Source organism: Bos mutus, chromosome 16 (genome assembly GCF_027580195.1).
Source record: "Bos mutus isolate GX-2022 chromosome 16, NWIPB_WYAK_1.1, whole genome shotgun sequence".
Taxonomy (NCBI): domain Eukaryota; kingdom Metazoa; phylum Chordata; class Mammalia; order Artiodactyla; family Bovidae; genus Bos; species Bos mutus.
Window position 1 is genome coordinate 35,119,298 of NC_091632.1, and position 16,477 is coordinate 35,135,774.

The following is a 16,477-nucleotide window of genomic DNA, read 5'->3' on the forward strand; positions in this document are numbered from 1 at the left end:
CGAGGCCCGCCGGGACCGGAGAGATCGAGTGAGCTGGTCGCGCCGTGGCCCCTGCCCGGCCCGCCCCGCCTCCACTTACCCCTGCGCCGCCGCCGCCGCCGCCGCCGGTCCCGGAGCCTGAGAAAAAACAGCGCCCGGCGCGCGACAGTAATGTCGTCACTTCCTGCGTCGGCGCCGGGCTGATGACTAGCTAAGACGCGTCCCCGCCGCCGACTCCCGCCCTGAAGAGTGCCGGGAGCGCGCTGCGCGTCACTTCCGGCCTTGGCGCAGGCTGGTGACAACTCTAGGGGCGGAGGCTCGGAGCCGGCAGGTGTCTGGACCAGCCTGGTTGGGTGGTCGTGACTGTGTCTTCTCTCCCCGCTCCCGTGACCCCGGGGCAAGACCCTGAATCTTCCTAAAAGGAGACGAATCTTGCTTACGGAGCGGGGCGGGAAGAGCGGTTACCGCAGGATTTTCAGCTGTGCGAAGACCAGGGATGACTGTTAGTGCTTACTCAGGCTCGCCTGCGAAGGTTTTTAAACACATTGAATCCTGAGGTTCGGCCTCAAACCTGCTGAAGTTCAAGCAAATTATTCTTCGAACTTTTGTGGTCACAGAAAAATGGTAATGCGACATCGTGACTCTCAGGAAGAGAACGGTAAACAAGTATCATTCACTTGCAGTGTGTGCACTCAGTCGTGTCCGACTCTGTGCGACCCCATGGACTGTAGCTCACCGGGCTCCTCTGTTCATGGAGTTTTCCAGGCAAGAATACTGGAGTGAGTTGCCATTTCCTCCTTCTGGGGATCTTCCCAACCCAGTGATTGAACCTTCCTCTCTTGAATCTCCTACTTTGGGAAGCGAATTCTTTACCACTTAACGTCACCTCCAGTTTACTACCTGGCCAGAAGTGGAAAATGTAGAAAAATCTGACAAGAAATTAGGGCCCAAAGAGGGTGTGTGGAAGTGAAATTCTTTCTCTTCCTGGAAAGAAATGTTTTTTCTGTGCCCAAGCTCTTGTTTTGCTTCCTTAGTTTTTGGTGACAGGAAAAACCTTCAAAAAACAGATGAAGGCAGTAAGAACCCACCCATGTTCATTTCAGTAGCCCAAACACTTGAGTCTTACACAAAGGAGAAAGCAAAGTACACACTGAACATTTATTTTACTTTTGCAGAACAAGAGTCCTAGATAGTTGCTACCATGGTAGCTTAATTTGGACAGAGTAACCAGTAGGCATCCACAGGATTAATTATACAGCATTGATGTATTACCATAGCAGAATACACAGTGACTCACTAGATTATGTAACCACCATTTTTCTAGGAAAAATTGATCTAATTGCATAAATACTGGAATAGGTGAAATAAACACTAAAATTTTGAGTAATGTACTTTTAGTTCTCCACAGTTGTTTTTTTTTTTTTGGTGTAAAGCAAGTATAATTTGGTTCTGATATAGACAATTTATTCATATAATTTTCAAGTTTTTCAGTATGGGAAAGTCACCCTCACTGTGACCCTCTGCAATGGTGGGTTCACAATACTCCCTGGGTGGGTTCAGACTCAACTCACACATCTACAGTCTAGAAATAGCACATCAACTGAATGCCAGTTTCCCTCAAGTTAAAAGCAAGAAAAAAAGACTTTGCCAATTAGAACAGTTTCCAAGTCAGTCTGGACATCTAGGCAAGGATGCAATGGCAGCATCCAAGCCCTCCAGAGAAGAGGAGGAAATACTACAGAGAGAGAAAACTGGAAGGTTTTATAGTCAGAGCATCAGGGTGAGCAAGCCAAGTGATGGTCAGCACAACCACCTGGCTGCTCTTTGCTCTTCAGGAGAGAGAAACAGGCCGACTCATCAGGGAAGCAGGAGCGTTCTTATTATAAGCTAGGAAAATGAAAAGGTCCCAACCAGGGCAAGAACATATTCTGGAAAAGAACAGAGCCCTTACTACAACATTGGTCACAGGCAAACAGAAGAGGGTCTCTACCTGTAATAGCATCCTTGTTTAATTTTTCCAACCTAGGTAAATAGTGAAAATACTTCCAGGCCTCAGGAAGCACATCCCCTGGACAGATGTAGAAAGTCGTGTTGCATTTTTTGTGGTCTCTGCTGACCTGTCTATATATGACCATCCACAGGACAGTCAGTGCCACACGGGAGGCAAAGTCCCTCGGTTTGGGGCAAGCATTTCAAGGGCCTGCGGCTAGCGCGGTTCCACGTGGCTTACTCTTCGTGCAGCACATTTTTATTGTGTAACTTACAAATTAAAGACACATTTTGGATTATGCAAGAGTATTCTCAGCTTTCCAAGGCAGATGATTTTAATGCTAATATGCAAGAAGTTATGACTATCAGAATTTTTTTTTTTTTAAAAAAGCCTTTCATGCCACTCAACAGTGGAAATTTCCTTGAAAGCCAGAGATCTCTAAGTATTGACGTAAGCAAGCAGATGACCAGAGTTGGAAGCCTGGTTCATGAGTTTGATTACAAAGACATGGACAACGACCATGGACCCAGAGGAAATGGACCTAGTGTTGGCGTTGGTACAAGCTGGCCTGCGACGGTGCAGTGAAAGGAACATACTAGAAAACTACTAGACAAAGTTAATTAAAAAACATGTCTGTACAGTTATTAAGCAAACGCCCACGCAGGCTGTGGGGTTTGACTCTCCTCCCAGAAACGCCCACCATGTGGACGACTTTGGGCAGTCAATGGACGGAATACAGCCACAGCATGTGTCCTGTGGGTGCCAGGCCCCGGACTCCCTGCTGGGGATAAGGGGATGCCCCAAAAGCAGCTTTGCTAGAAACTGCCTCATTTACTAATAATTTAGGAAAATCTTTTCTGGTCCCCAAATCTGGAAAATCAAAAGAGGCCCCTAACAACACTCAGACACAAGCAGCTGGCACCTGCTCACTCTCAGATGACAGTCTGCAGCTGGCGACACACATGCTCCCCTTCTTCATGTCTCGCCAGCAGCTGCAGGTGTTGTGGCCCCAGTCTGAGGGCAGAGGCAAGAGCCCCCCAGAAGTGGTGCTTTCCCTCTGGTCCTCACAGAGCAATGCGCTGCCCCAGCCACTGCCCCAGCATCCTCTTTAGCTTTGTTTAAGGGTAAGCAGAAAAAGAGGAAAGGGGGGAAACCTGGGAAAGACACCTGCTACCCTGTACAGGGAAGCTGCGTGTGACCTGCTGACCTCTGAGCAAGGAGGTCAGCTTCATAAAAGGTTGTTTGTAGTTAAAAGGCCCCATTTTTAATCCCTCATCACGACAGACTTTCAAAGTCGGCAGAACTTAATGAGATGCACTTATTGCTCTTTGTTTCTAAGAGACTTGCTCTCCAGGAAGGGCTGGTTTATATTTTCCAGTTGAGAAGCCAACCAGAAAACCAGAGAAGCAATTAAGGCGCCAGGGCCTGGACAGCAGGGACTGTTCCCAAGACTCGTGGGCCACTTGTGCCCTCGGGTCGCTCCATCCCACAGGCCGGCTAGAGACGGGCAGGTGGCCAGCCCGCGGCCCCTGAGTTGGGCTGTGCCTGACAAATCCCAGAGCTCCAGTCTGGTAGGTGGGAGGGGGGCTCCACCCTGACCAGAAGTTCCAACAGGATGTGGGGCGAGGAGTAAAGAGAGAGGTGGAGCCTTAAACACCTGGAGGGCCGGGCTGGGCCGTGGGTCTGACTCTGGTTTACCCAGCACAGTCCATGCATTCCAGAAGCCATCTGTACCTGTGTTTCCTTTTAAAACTTACACTGTCATTTAAAATGCAGCATGACAAAAGTGTAAACACTCCACATTCGTCCTGCTCATCGTTTACGAGGGGGAAATCATAACACCCTTGTCAGTGAGACCAGGAGGCTCGAGACTGGCTGGGTGGAAACGGGCTCCTGGAGCCCCTTTAGAAGAGCCTGCCTCTAACCTACGAGTATGGGAACAGAAGGGACACAGCCCCGCCTTGCCTTGTGGTCATCTACCTGTAGCTTTCAGGCCGGAAACCACATCTGGGTCTCGGTGTTGAGGTGGGGGGGGTGCAACCTGGCTGCCCACAAGGGACAGGACACTCTGGAGGTGGGAGGCTCAGCATAGCAGATGTGGGGAGGGGCAGCCCACCTTCCCTAAGTGGTACTGATGCGACAGCTCTGCCTTGGGTAGAGGAGATAGACATCCTGTCCTCAGGAGCAGGGAACCCCAGGTTCTCACCCCATCTGTCCCATGCCACTATGCCCACTGCAGTGGCCTCCATGCCCTGGCCCTGGGGGCCTCAGCTTGGCCAAGCCCAGCAGATCCCCAATGGCCAAGGAGCAGGGTGGACTCCAGCAGCTGCTGATGGCTGGCATGAAGGAGCCGGTACCCCACACTGGCTCCAACTGAGGGGGTGCCCGCTGGAACCTGGACACAGCTCCAGCTTCCCAAGTGGTCATCACTCACAGAGGAGTTGGGGCCTGGCCCAGATGCTGGGGTGCGCAGAGGCTGCCAGGAGGAGGTTGTCAGGGGGCTCAGCCATGGCTCAGTGGCAGCTGTGTTCTCCAACCCAATTCAAGTTCCTGCCAGTTCTGACTGACAGCCCCAGAAAAAAGCGGAAAAGGCTGCCCACCTTGCCTCCCACAATGACTGTGACCTGTAGAGCCAGGTGGTCCCACACCCGCTGTCCACAGGGAGAGAGAGGCAAAGGGGTTCCCCCGTCAGCGAAGAGGGGGTAGTGTGGTGCCCCCATGGCTTTGGGATTCAGTGGTGTGGCCGGGGGTCCTGGGGGAGCAGCAGCTCAGAGCTGCCATCCGGGGGCTGGGTGGTGGCCGAGGCCAGGCTCTGCATGGCCTCGCGCTGCTGTTGCTTGGCCTTATTGTAGAGCAGGACGCCAGCTGTGACCAGCACGGTACCCACAGCTGACAGGCTGGTGACTTTGTTACCGAAAACGATGACGCTGAGCCAGATGGACAGGGCATGCTTTACAGTGCTGGCGACGCTGCAGGAGAGCAGGGAGGTCAGCGGGGGCCATAGGCACCTCCGCTAACCCCCCTTTGTGTTGGGGTCCTACCTACTAGAATAGAGATCACAGAGAAGAGGGACAACAGAGCTGGGTGGCATCTTCAGGCTCAGTCTTGTGCCTTACTTTGTCCTTTCTTTGATGGAAATATTTCTAAGTGAACTGTAGGCATTACAGCTTTCACCCCCAACACTGCGGCCTACTCTCCACAGAGTGGGAAGTGCTCCCTTAGGAAAGCTGTCTGGAAATGACACCATGCTGCTTGCTCACTGCTGGGACCTCGTGAGGATGCAATGACCACAAGGGTTTGTCTCCTGGGCTGCCATTATGGATAATTTAAAGTTAACTTTTGTATTTTTCTGCCATAAGCTATTTCCCTTAAAAAGAACCAGTTTCCTGTCTTTATATGGACCGTCACTAACAACCCCTGAAAAGCAAAGTTTCAGGGATATTTGGAAATAATTCCTGTTGTCATACAGGAAACAGACTCATAAAACATACTGACCATTTGAGTCAGGGGACGTGGCACCCAGGCGGCCCTGACAGCCCTGCAGGCCCCTCTCCCAGGATGTGGGAAGAGGCTGCCAGGTCTGAGAGCAGCGCGAGGCCCCTGAGGCCCTCAGATCTGCGGACAATCCTGCTCTCCCGTGACTGTTCTGAAGTTAAAGGACAAAGGGCTGCTAAAAAGTTTCCACAACAACATGACAGCCAAATCCAAGGACAATCACTGGGTGGGTTTTCAGGCTTGCTGGTGACCTGGGCTCCTTCCTTTCTGTTACCAAAACCCCTCTGGTGTCAAATCAGCACTAAGGCTGTCCAGTTAGGGAAGAAGCTCATGAAACCCAAGCTTGGTGCTGAGTTCCCAGCAGGGAGTCAGTGGGGCTGCTGAGTGCGAGCTGATTAAAGTCAGAAAAACAGACTTCGACTCCTCAGCACTCTGCCAGTTCTAGGTGCTCAGGATCCACACACGGCCAGGGGCTCCCACCCTCTATCATCCCAGGAGATTCCCCGGACAGTGCTGTTCTGGGGAGAAGTACCTCACAACACTGAAAGGAACTCTCTTCTGTGCACAGATTCCCAGTGGGGAATCCCCCTAAAAATCTATTTCACAGGCTTTCCTATTCATGTTTCAAATGGCACCAATACAGAATGGCCAAGTAATTATGACCACTGGGCACAGCGATCACTACACTTGTGACCCACAATCACAGAGCCCTCTGATAAAAACATCAAATGGCAAGCGTTCCCCTCTACACGTGACCCAGATGCACCTCATCTCCTGTCCTTACCTGAAGGTCACAGGGGAGATCCTCCCCATGAGGGCGTAGGCCGTGACGCTCTGCAGGTGGAACAGCACGCCATCTGCCAGCAGAAGCAGCACCACGTCCTGGCTGTAGCGGAAGCTCCTCCCGCTCCTCCCGATCACCGGCAGGTCCTGCACCAGAGCCAGAGGGATGGCTGCTGTGTGGCCCCTGGGGGAACTCTGGTGGCACCTGTGCCCCGGGGTCTGGGTAAAGGGAATGACACTGCAGAGGACTCTGGGGCAGCACGTGGACGGCAATGATCAAAACTTTACACACGAAACACACACAGCCTCTAAGCACGTGACAAGATGCCCAACATCACTGACAATCAGGGAAGAACAAATCAAAACTACACCAAGGGGGCTTCCCTGGTAGTCCAGTGGTTTAGAATTTACAACGCATGGGACTCGGGCTCCGTCCCAGCCAGGGAACGAAGATCCCGCATGCGATGTCGCGACCATGCCCGTGTGCCACAGATGAGCCAGCACTCCAGGGCCTGTGCTCCGCAACCAGAGAAGCCACCACAGTGAGATGCCCAAGCATAGCAATGAAGACCCAGTGCAGCCAAAACAAACAAATAAAAAGCCTCGGGAAAAAAAACTACAGTGAGGTACCTGCTCCCACTCATTGGGATGGCTGCCATCAAAAAACAAAAACCAGAAAACAACAAGCACTGGCGAGGACAGGGAAGTTGGACCCTGAGTACTGGAGGTAGGAATGCACAATGGTGCGACTGCCGTGGGAAAACAGACTAGTCAACCTTCAAAAAATTACACACACAACTGCCCATGTGAGCCAGGACTCCCCTTGTGGTCTGTACCCTGAAGAACAGATAGCAGGGTCTTGAAAAAGTACTTACGCACTCACATTCAGAACAACATTACTCATAACAGCCTAAAAGTGGAAGCAACCCAAATGTCCACCATTGGAAGATGGGTAAACAAAATGTGGTCCAGCCATACGTCTGTCTATTCAGCCTTAAACAGGGAAGAGGTCCTGACACCTGCTCCACCGTGGACGGACCTTATGACATGAAGTTGAGTGAAATGAACTAGATGCAAGAAGACAAATCTGATGTGATTCCACTTCTGTGAGGTCCCTGGAGGAGTCAGAGTCACAAAGACACAAGGTAGGAGGGTGGGAACCGGGGGTGGGGGAGAGGGTAACCAAATTCAGAACCCCTCCCCCAACGTTTGTCTCTTCGGCATAAGGATTATTTTTGAGCTCAAAGCACTGAGAAAACAGCAGGTGCCAGAAGGGTGCTCTGACCTCTCTTTTCCTTCCCAGAAGCAGGAGACAAACCCCACATGGGAGCTGCCCCTTCCCTGCAACCAGGAGGAGAGGGGATTCAGGGGCCTTGTCATCATCCCTCTCGTCCCCCTTCAGCCGCCCCAGTGTCTCAGTCATTTGCCCACAATCACCTTCTCATTCACCCTGACGTGGAAGCACTGAGGTTCTGCCACTTGTTTGGGGCTTCATTTGCTCTGGCATCACATGAAGCTCATATTAAATGAACCTATGTGCTTGCCTCCTGTTGATCTAAGTCAGTTTAACTCTCAGGCCCAGCTGGAACTCTGGGGGGTAGGGTAAGTCTTGCCCCCTCCACCCGGTGGGGTGGGGTGGTGTGAGGAGTTAGCATTTAATGGGTCAGAGCTTCAGTTTGAGACGATGAAAAAACTGGGGTGATGGTCACACAACGATGTGAACAACATACCTGACGTACACTAGAAAACGGCCAGAACGGTAAATTTAATAGGTATTTATCATACCAGAGTAAGTTTAGATACGCATGTTCTTTTTCTCAACCATTCCAATCCACGGACACAACCCAGAGAAACATCCTCACCCACGAAAGACATGACATACGGAACTCCCTGTCATGTGCTGCGTGTACAGGGCAGAGGCAGGGCCAGACCACTGCGTCTGGTGGGTCAGGGCAGAGCTTGGACTGGACAGCCCAGCGCCACCGTGTTGAGAAGACAGGTCCACGCAGACGCACACCTGCGCTCCTATGGGACTCACGACACACGTATGCAGCTTTGTGGCCATAGAAACACACAGAGGGAGCAGCTCCACTAGGAGGGGGCGTGCGAGCGGCTGGGGAGAGACCCTCTGTTTTACATGTTTCTGTCCTGTGACTTATTCTGTGATGGTCACAATGTTTTAAGTAAGAGAAGAAATAAGAAGCAGCTGCAGGAGCTCCCTGCAGCTGGCCACCAGCTGGAGTGGCCGCCAGTTGGCCTGGTGGTGGGGACTCAGCTCTTCCACTGCTGTGCCCAGGGCTGGGGAAGGAAGGTCCTGCAAGCCATGAGGTGTGGCCAAAAGGCAACAACGCAAGAGTGTGCCTAACACCCTTCTGCCAAAGTTTCCAGAACTGGGGCTGCAGCCCAGCCCTCACAGGCACCGGACCTGCTTGGGTTTGCATCGGTCAGGCCCCCTCAAGCGCGTGGCAGCCACACAGTGCCAGGCTCACCCCCTTGAAGGTGACTGTGATGGTGGGACTCACCATGAAGAAGATCCAGGCTGGGACGAGCATAGCCACGGCCGCTGTGCTAGTGTAGAACTGCAGCTCTGCAGCCCTGCAGGACAGGGCAGGCGTCTGAGCCTCCCAACCCCTCCAGCCTCACCCCGGCCTACCTACCCTACCCCCAGCCTTGCTACCCTCTTCTCCCCTGCTACAGGACAGTGACAGCATCCCTGCCCAAGGGCAACTGGAAACAGGTAGGTTTTTCTCCCCAGTTTCAACAAGGTTCTTTTAAAGGCACCAGGGAAATGGAAGGGTCAGGGCTAGGGCACAGGGAGCTCTGGGAGGGTTGGGGCTGGGGTCCAGGGTGGTCTGGGAGTGTTGGGGCTGGGGTCCAGGGCTCTCTGGTCTCTGTGGGGCAGTGACACTTACGAGAATCTGTATTTGTCCCCACTGAGGAGTTTTTTGGAGAAAACATTCTGCAAACTAGAAGAAAGAAGAGAAGAGATTATGTGAGCTCAGAGACCACCTCATTCGAAGTGCCTTGTCCTCTGGAAACAGGTACACGTGGGGCATCCATGAGCCAGGCCGAGCTGCCCCTTTCAGAGGTGGGTAAGCTGAGGTCTCAGAGGTGGAGAGCATGCCTGGGGTTACCCAGCTCTGCACAGAGCCCCTCTTGGCACCCAGAGCTCCCACAAATCAGCCACAGCCACAGGACAGACAGTATGAGCACAGGAAGACCCAGGGAAACAGGGATAGAACTCCTGGCTGGGAAGGCCAGTGGTGGCTGAGAGGAGACAGGACAGTGTCCGCTTCCAGACCACCAACACTGCCCCCAGCTCTGGCCAAGGGGACTTGAACCAAAGTGAGGCTGGGGGAAGACACTCACAGGCCCGCCTCCTCTAGGGCTGACACTGCAGGCCAGCGGGAAACCTGGCGGGACTCGTGCAAGGACAGTCCCTGCAGGACAGCGGCCAGGAGGTCTGAAGCATCTGCCGGTGAGTGAGGAGGCTTCTGAGACCATCCTGTGCTGGAGTTACAGGTGAGATGCAAACTGGGACTGAGCTGGGCTATGTTTCTGGGAACTAGAGAGGCAGAGAAGAGGCTGAAGGAAACACAGCAAGTGTCAGATGGAATGAAAGGTGGTTTCTCGCTTTACTCATGCACCACTCGGAGACCCTCTGGTCTCTCTGGAAGTACCAGCAATGACACAAGCTTAGACATAAGTGCCGCTGCCGCCTCCCTTCTCCCCTCAGAGATGGCGACGTGCAAGAGCAGGCTGCGTGCAGCTGTCAGCCATCGGGCCTGATGCCTGCACTCCAGCAGTGGGCCTCACATGCCCAGCTCCCACCCTGCAGACTCACCAGTCCATGATGTTGGTGGACAAGGCGGCTGAGAACCCCAGGAAGTTGAAGCTCATCTCGGTGGCTGTGCACAGTGCCAGGCCACCCATGACCGGGATGAGGGAAAGGTTGACCAGTAGCCCTGCAGAGGGAGAGCACATGGCTGGGCTGCAGTGCCCCCCAGTGGACCCAGCTGCCCCCCAGGGGTGTTCTGCTCGCTTACTTCTCACTGGAGGGAAAAAATAGCACATGCCTGTGTCACCTACCCCGGCCAGGCACGTGGCGCAGAGGGCTCCACACCAGAGTTGCCAGCTCCAAGCCCCGATTTTTGCACCCCACCCCACAGTCGCCAAGCTCTCACTTGTGAAACAAAGGGTGAAGGGTGGTCTCCAGGGAAGGCTAGGGGAGGAAGGAGGCCCCACACCTCAGGGCGTCCAGCCCTCCTGCCTTCATAACCAACAGTCTTGACAACAAGGTAGAAAGTCCTTTCGGGACAACAGAAAACTTTGTCAGTGGGCACAGGGCCTCCAGTCCCCCCACCTCCCATGCCTCTACTTGGATTTCAGACATGGCATTTCATTTATCTTGAAATTCAAAGCAGACGAAGGGACAAGCCTTTCACGCTTAGCAAAACAGAGCAGAAGTGCAGCCTTCAGACAATCTGGTAACCTCCTGAGACTGTGACCACTACCCCACCCAGGACAGTGCTGTCCACACAGCAAATCCATGGGCCTGTGAGGCCTTGAGTGTCACCGTGGAAGGAGCTGTCTGCTGGGCATGGACCACACGTGGGACTGTGGCTGGGAGGCCACCAAGGAGGCAGACGCCTGCGCGGTGGGCGGTGGTGGGCTCAGGGCTCTGCTGGGGCTGTGCCCGTTGCCAGGACCCATGAGGCGGCTCTGCTGGGGTGCCTTCGGGGGTCACCCCTCTGGGAACTCCACACCTTGGCCCCACAAGTCTGGGTACCTCAGTCATTCTCCCCAACAAATTGCATTTTATCAAGATTTCCTAACTGTTCCAGCCAGACAGTGCCTTCGCTGTGGCCTGGCGTCCCTAAGGCCCTGGAAGCCCCTGTGTGTGAAGGCACCAGTGCGGTCAGGCTGTTTCCTGCTGTGTGGGATTGCAGCAACTGCGGTCACACTTTGATCCGACTCTGCTTTACCATCACCTGCACGCTGGCCTGGCTCCAGGGGCCCGGTCTGCGAGGTGCCCAGCTGTGCCTTCTCCCTACCACCTCCTCCCCAGGGTGCCGGGTGCTGCCTGGTTTTACCTTCTGGTCATTTCCTAATTGAAGCCGACTCAGCTCCCTCTCTGAGCAACACTCCTGCCCCCAGGGCAAACATAAGTCATGTGATGAGTCTGCTCATCACAGGACCCCACCCCCTACAGGCTGGCAGGAGAGTCAGGGACGTGTGTGCAGCTGGACAGTGCCTGCCCCGGCCCAGCTTAGAGATCTGTGATTGAGTCCCATCTGCTGAGCCTTGGAGGGACACAGAGGCGCGATGAGGCCGGGCGTGGGGGGCTGCTCACCAGTGTGCTCCCCCAGGACCGTCCGCGACAGGATCACAGTGAAGATGGGAGCTGAGCTCTTCACAGTCTCAGCAAAGGACACCGCCACATTTTTCAGGCTGACTAGACCCAACACCACTGTTGCAAACCTAAGACAATCAAAAGCCTCACAAATCAGTGCATTCCCTCCCTCAGGAGTCAGCCTGGAGGGTCTGCCCCACCCTGCTCCCCACTCCCAGGATCACCTGATGCTAATAGCCAGCCAGCTGGGGGAAGAGGTTTCACAAAAACAAATAATTCAGACACCCAACCTGAAATGTCAGCGGGCTTACCTCATCAGGCCCACGAACAGCATGGTCATGATGAAATTGGGTGGGTAAGAAAGCCGAGTTTTGTGCTGATACAAACAGCAGGGAACGAATATTTTAACACAGCCAATAAGCGTGGTTGAGAGCATCTGCACAGCCCCTGGAGGAGGAGACAAGGCCCGTGAGCAGAGGGGTTCCCCAGGGCTCCATCCCCCCCAGCCCGGGCAGGTACCTAGTGAACAGAGGGGTTCCCCGGGGCTCCGTCCCCACCAGCCGAGGCGGGTACCTAGCATGCTGGGTTCCCCTTCCAGCAGGGACAGGATGTACTTGTTGAGAAACAGGGTGCAGAAGCTAAAGAAGAACCAGAGCGTGAGGTAGGTCAGGGCGCGGGCGCCCCACACGCCCAGGTCTGCCTCGATGACGGTAGTCTCTGTGACGGTGACTGTGAGCACCTGCTCCTCGGGGCTGCCATCGCTCTGGCCCAACGCGATCTTCTCACTCCGGTGGCTGAACACGGGGGCCCAGGCCAGGAGCGGCCGTCCCCCAGGCTTCTCGCCAGGGCCCGGGTCCAGCTCCCCCAGGGCTGGGGGCTTCGCAGATGCCGACATCTCAGGGGTGGCAGAGGGCTCGGGTCAGGGACCCAGGGACAGAAGTGGCAGCCATGGTGACACCGGGCAGGGCGTGGGCTGGAGCTGACAGAAAGGACGGGACGAGGTTGTTGTGAGCGGCCAAGGTCCTGCCAGGTTCAATCACCCCCTTACAGTAACTTAAAGCACAAACTCGGGACCACAGTCGGCCACGCATCCAGGAGCCCCAAAGGAGCAAGAGCGGGTGCCCCACTGAGACCACAGCCTACACCAGCCTAGCCTCCCTTCCCTCCCCACACACCTGACCCTCCAGGAAGTCCCACCCAAACTTTTCTAAAGCACCTGGTGATCTGGCCTCCTCCAGCTGCCCTCCTCCCTTGGCCTTTCCCTCAGCTCGGCGAGGCCTGTGTCTTCACCGCCCCCTGCCCCCACCTCAGAAGCTGTCTCCAGTGCTCTGCATCTCTCTCCACCCACCAGGACCACAAGGGGCTGCCCTGAGCTCCCTCCCACCCAGCTGGCTCTCCAGCGCACAGTACCCTCCCCCACCCCTTGATGTTTCATCCAGAGTTTTGAGCTGTCCTTGGTGGGAGGGCTGACCAAACCGGCCTGTTCCCTTGACCTTCCATTCCTCCTTTGTACCATCTTTCACGGTCCAACAGTTCATCACCCAGGACCTGACAGTACAGTCCCCATCCTTCAGTGGTCAGCCGCCTCCAGCCTGAGGGGGCAGTTTCTGAGCACAGACGCTGGGAGGAGGAGACTCCTCTTGAACCTGAGGGCCAGCCTGCAGACGGGCAGGGGGCTGCCTCTGTCTTGCGGCCAGGAAAACACGCTGTTTCCTCCACAGACTCACACCTCTTGGTTTCTCCAGAGAGGCCTCCCTCAGCCCTAAGACCACACACAGTCAGACCCAGCCTCTCATGTGTGCTGGTGGGTGGGTTCTTCAAGTTTTGGCTTTTTTCCCCACTGTGCCGCACAACTTATGGGATATTAGTTCCCCAACCAGGGATTAAACTCGAGCCCCAGCAATGAGAGCAGAGTCCTAGTCACTGGACTTCGAGGAAATTCCCAGTTTGGGCTATAAACAGTGTCCCAGTGACGACCACCAGCACAGGAGGCCTGGCTGCTGTGACACCAAACAGGAAGTCCCAGCCCCCTGCCCATCCCCCCGCCCCCAAGCAGCCAAGCTGGCCAGCAACGTCCTGGTCCCTCAGATGCTGGCGTTTGGGGGATGCCCATCATGTTTCCACCTAACTGCTAGGTGTATGCAGAAGAGGCATCAGGTATTCAGCTTGCTGTGCCACCCACCAAAAGGGCTGGCTCCTCTACCCTTACCGCCCCAGGCCCAGTTCTGCTCAGGCTTGTGATGGACTCATGACCTCCGATGGACTCTGGACCTCTGAGTCCAGGTGGACTCGTGACCTCCGACTCTCACCCAGGCCAGGGCTCCTGGCTAAGCTGCCCCTGGCTCCCAGTGTCCACACAGTGTCCTCAGTCACTCCACAAGCTCAGCAACGCTTGGGCTCGCAGGGTACCCAAGCCTCTACATGCACACTGACCCTGGGGACACCACAGCTGTCCCGACGCACACCAGACCAGGACGGATGCACCCGGCCCTCCTGTGGGCTCCACTTCCCCACAAGACGCACAAGCCCTTCGACCCCTCTGGCACTGCCGGGGTCAGATCTCCACTAACACCCCGTCCTCCCTCCTCTTCCTGGCCTGTGCCCCATTCCCTCCAGACAATACCATGCGGGAGCTGCACCTCCATGGGCAGCCCTGGACTTCTGGTCACCCTTCAGTGCCCTGGCACCTAAGCCAAGGAGGACACGGAGGGGGCCAAGTGCCCATCGAAAAGTGGGAGGTGCTGCTCTAAAAGTTACCAGAAGAGGGTCCCCTGGAAACAAAGACCAGGGCAGGAGAGACGGAAACCTCACCCAGGGCACCAGGCTCCTAGGAGCTCGATTCAGGCAGGCCTGGACGTGGGCGCTCCAAGCACCCCCAGCAGCACACAAGGAGCACGAGGGGTCAGGCAGCAGACAGCAGGGACCACACTGACCAGGATCCTGCCTCTGAACACAGTCTGTAGGCGCTAAAGCGGCCCAATCGGGGCCCAGCACCAGAGGGAGGGGTCGGGTGCCCTGGAGAACTGATTCCAACTCAGTCTGAGGACCTTCCTGGGTGAAGATCAAAGATCAGCAATCACCCTGACGGTAGGGGAGGAGTTACCTCCCGGAAACTCAAGGAGAGACAGATGCAAATTCAAGGAGGGACAGAAGGCAGGACGCAGTCCTGCGGACAGACAAGAAACTGTCAGGAACAAATCAGTGGGATGAAAAAATGGAAAAGCTAGAGAAGAAACGTCCACGACCCCATGGTGGCCTCAACTATCTCCTGGCAGGGCGTTAACCAGCAACCAGAGCCCATCACAACTTTACTCCCCAGAGAAACGAGCAGTTGCCCCACCATGGAGCCACCAAAGTGGAATCCCCAGGGATGAGACAGACACCATGCATCCTGATCCACCACACTGAACCTGGTGCCGCTGCAGTTTCCCTGCCATGAGCACAACTCTGACGGTGAGAGCGTGAGGGTCTTGAAAGAAAGCCGAGCAGAGGAGGCTGGACGGCAGAGGACCGAGCTCCAGGCCAGAGTGCAGATCCTCACAGCAACCATGCCCTGGATCCCGCCAATGCCAGCACTTTCAAAACACTTATGCCCTTGGGAACCAGGTCCACGCTCCACGTGCTTAAAAAACAAAATGCCCACATCAATAACACTTCTAGAAACAAAATCTCTAATGCGCAATACAGACAGAAATACCTAAACCAAGCACAACTCAGAGGAACAACTTCAGCCCACTGAGGAGCGAAGGGGAGGAAGTGACTGGTGAGCCTGTGCATGGGTGCTGAGGTCAAGCGCAGGCTCCAGACGAGACCTGGGCAAGTCTGGTGGGAGCACTTAAGGAGGGGCAGACAAGGGAGTGGGCTGTGCAGAAGGAGGGGGCCACAGTGTGCCTGCTTCCACGTCCACGTGCCACTCTGCCCACACGGAGGCCTGGAACAGGGATGCCTCCGCAGCAGGGGCAGAGCTGGTTTCCAAACCTCTGCTCTGCTGAACCAAATCAGCCTCCTTGCAGAGACGGCTGAGTTCAGGGCTGGGGCCACAGCTGGGCCGGGAGGAGGGTGGGCTCCTGGATGGCACGAGGCCAGCATGAGGGGTGCCCGCCAGCGAAATCCAGGCGGATTGAGAGAAAGTAAATAACAGCAAAGGGCCAGCACACAGATGACCACCAGGATCAACAAATGAGGAAAGCTGTTCCTTCAGGTACAGGGTGACATGACTGACGTGACTAGATGTGCCACCAGGCCCCTGGCTGCAGCCCTGGGCGAGACCCACTAGCAGAGGCTGGAAGCTGGTGACAGTTCAGCAGTGACAGGATGTTCAGTCTTAGTTACGTCCTTACAAGGTACTGGGCAACTACAAAGAGCACGATGGAGGCGCAAAGGGGAAAAGGGAAGGAGACTCCCCTGAAGAAGGGGGGCTGCCCCCTGGACACTTGCATCAGGCCACGTGCTGCACTGGTGCAGAGACACGTAAACAAGCTGGGATGCGGAGCCCAGGGTCTGTGCACTGGCAGAACCCAAACCCAAGACAGAGCGGGCTGCGGCTTCCGGGAGAAGGTGGCCTCGGCTCCCTGACACCAGGACGACTGTCATCCATGCCAGTAAAGACAGACTGGATCCCAGCCTCAGAGCTCCAGACATGTGCTAACAATTCACAACATCCACAGGGCACTTCCCAGGAACCAGGCAGGGTCTGACCCAGCAGGGCACACATGATGACTCCATGGCTCTTCCCAACAATCCTGGGGAGGCATGCTGTCACCGTGTGAGGCACAGCTTCTGACCAGGGTTGAACCTGGGCAGCTGGGCTGTGGAATGCAACTGTGTGAAACCTCACACTTAGAAGAAATCGTACGGAGTATCTTCCTGATCCTGGG

The 16,477-nt window shown here is 55.2% G+C and overlaps 1 protein-coding gene across 9 annotated transcripts in view; it reads right to left on the reverse strand.

The window, feature by feature from the left end:
• Nucleotides 1–16,477, reverse strand: part of LOC102271764 (cyclin-dependent kinase 11B) — a 40,522-nt gene that overhangs the window by 19,690 nt on the left and 4,355 nt on the right. For 5 of the 9 annotated variants that reach the window (XM_070385054.1, XM_070385056.1, XM_070385052.1 and 2 more), the window contains 7 exons: nt 12,120–12,579; nt 11,912–12,047; nt 11,601–11,728; nt 10,092–10,212; nt 9,160–9,213; nt 8,770–8,842; nt 6,249–6,466 (listed from right to left, as the gene is read on the reverse strand). In XM_070385054.1, the coding sequence (XP_070241155.1) occupies nt 6,249–6,466; nt 8,770–8,842; nt 9,160–9,213; nt 10,092–10,212; nt 11,601–11,728; nt 11,912–12,047; nt 12,120–12,495 (1,106 nt within the window). In that variant the 5' untranslated portion in view covers nt 12,496–12,579. Of the gene's footprint in view, nt 1–79; nt 232–1,387; nt 4,939–6,248; nt 6,467–8,769; nt 8,843–9,159; nt 9,214–10,091; nt 10,213–11,600; nt 11,729–11,911; nt 12,048–12,119; nt 12,580–16,477 lie in introns of those variants that run through there. The other 4 variants (XM_005888851.3, XM_070385057.1, XM_070385058.1 and 1 more) reach the window with 4 other exon arrangements.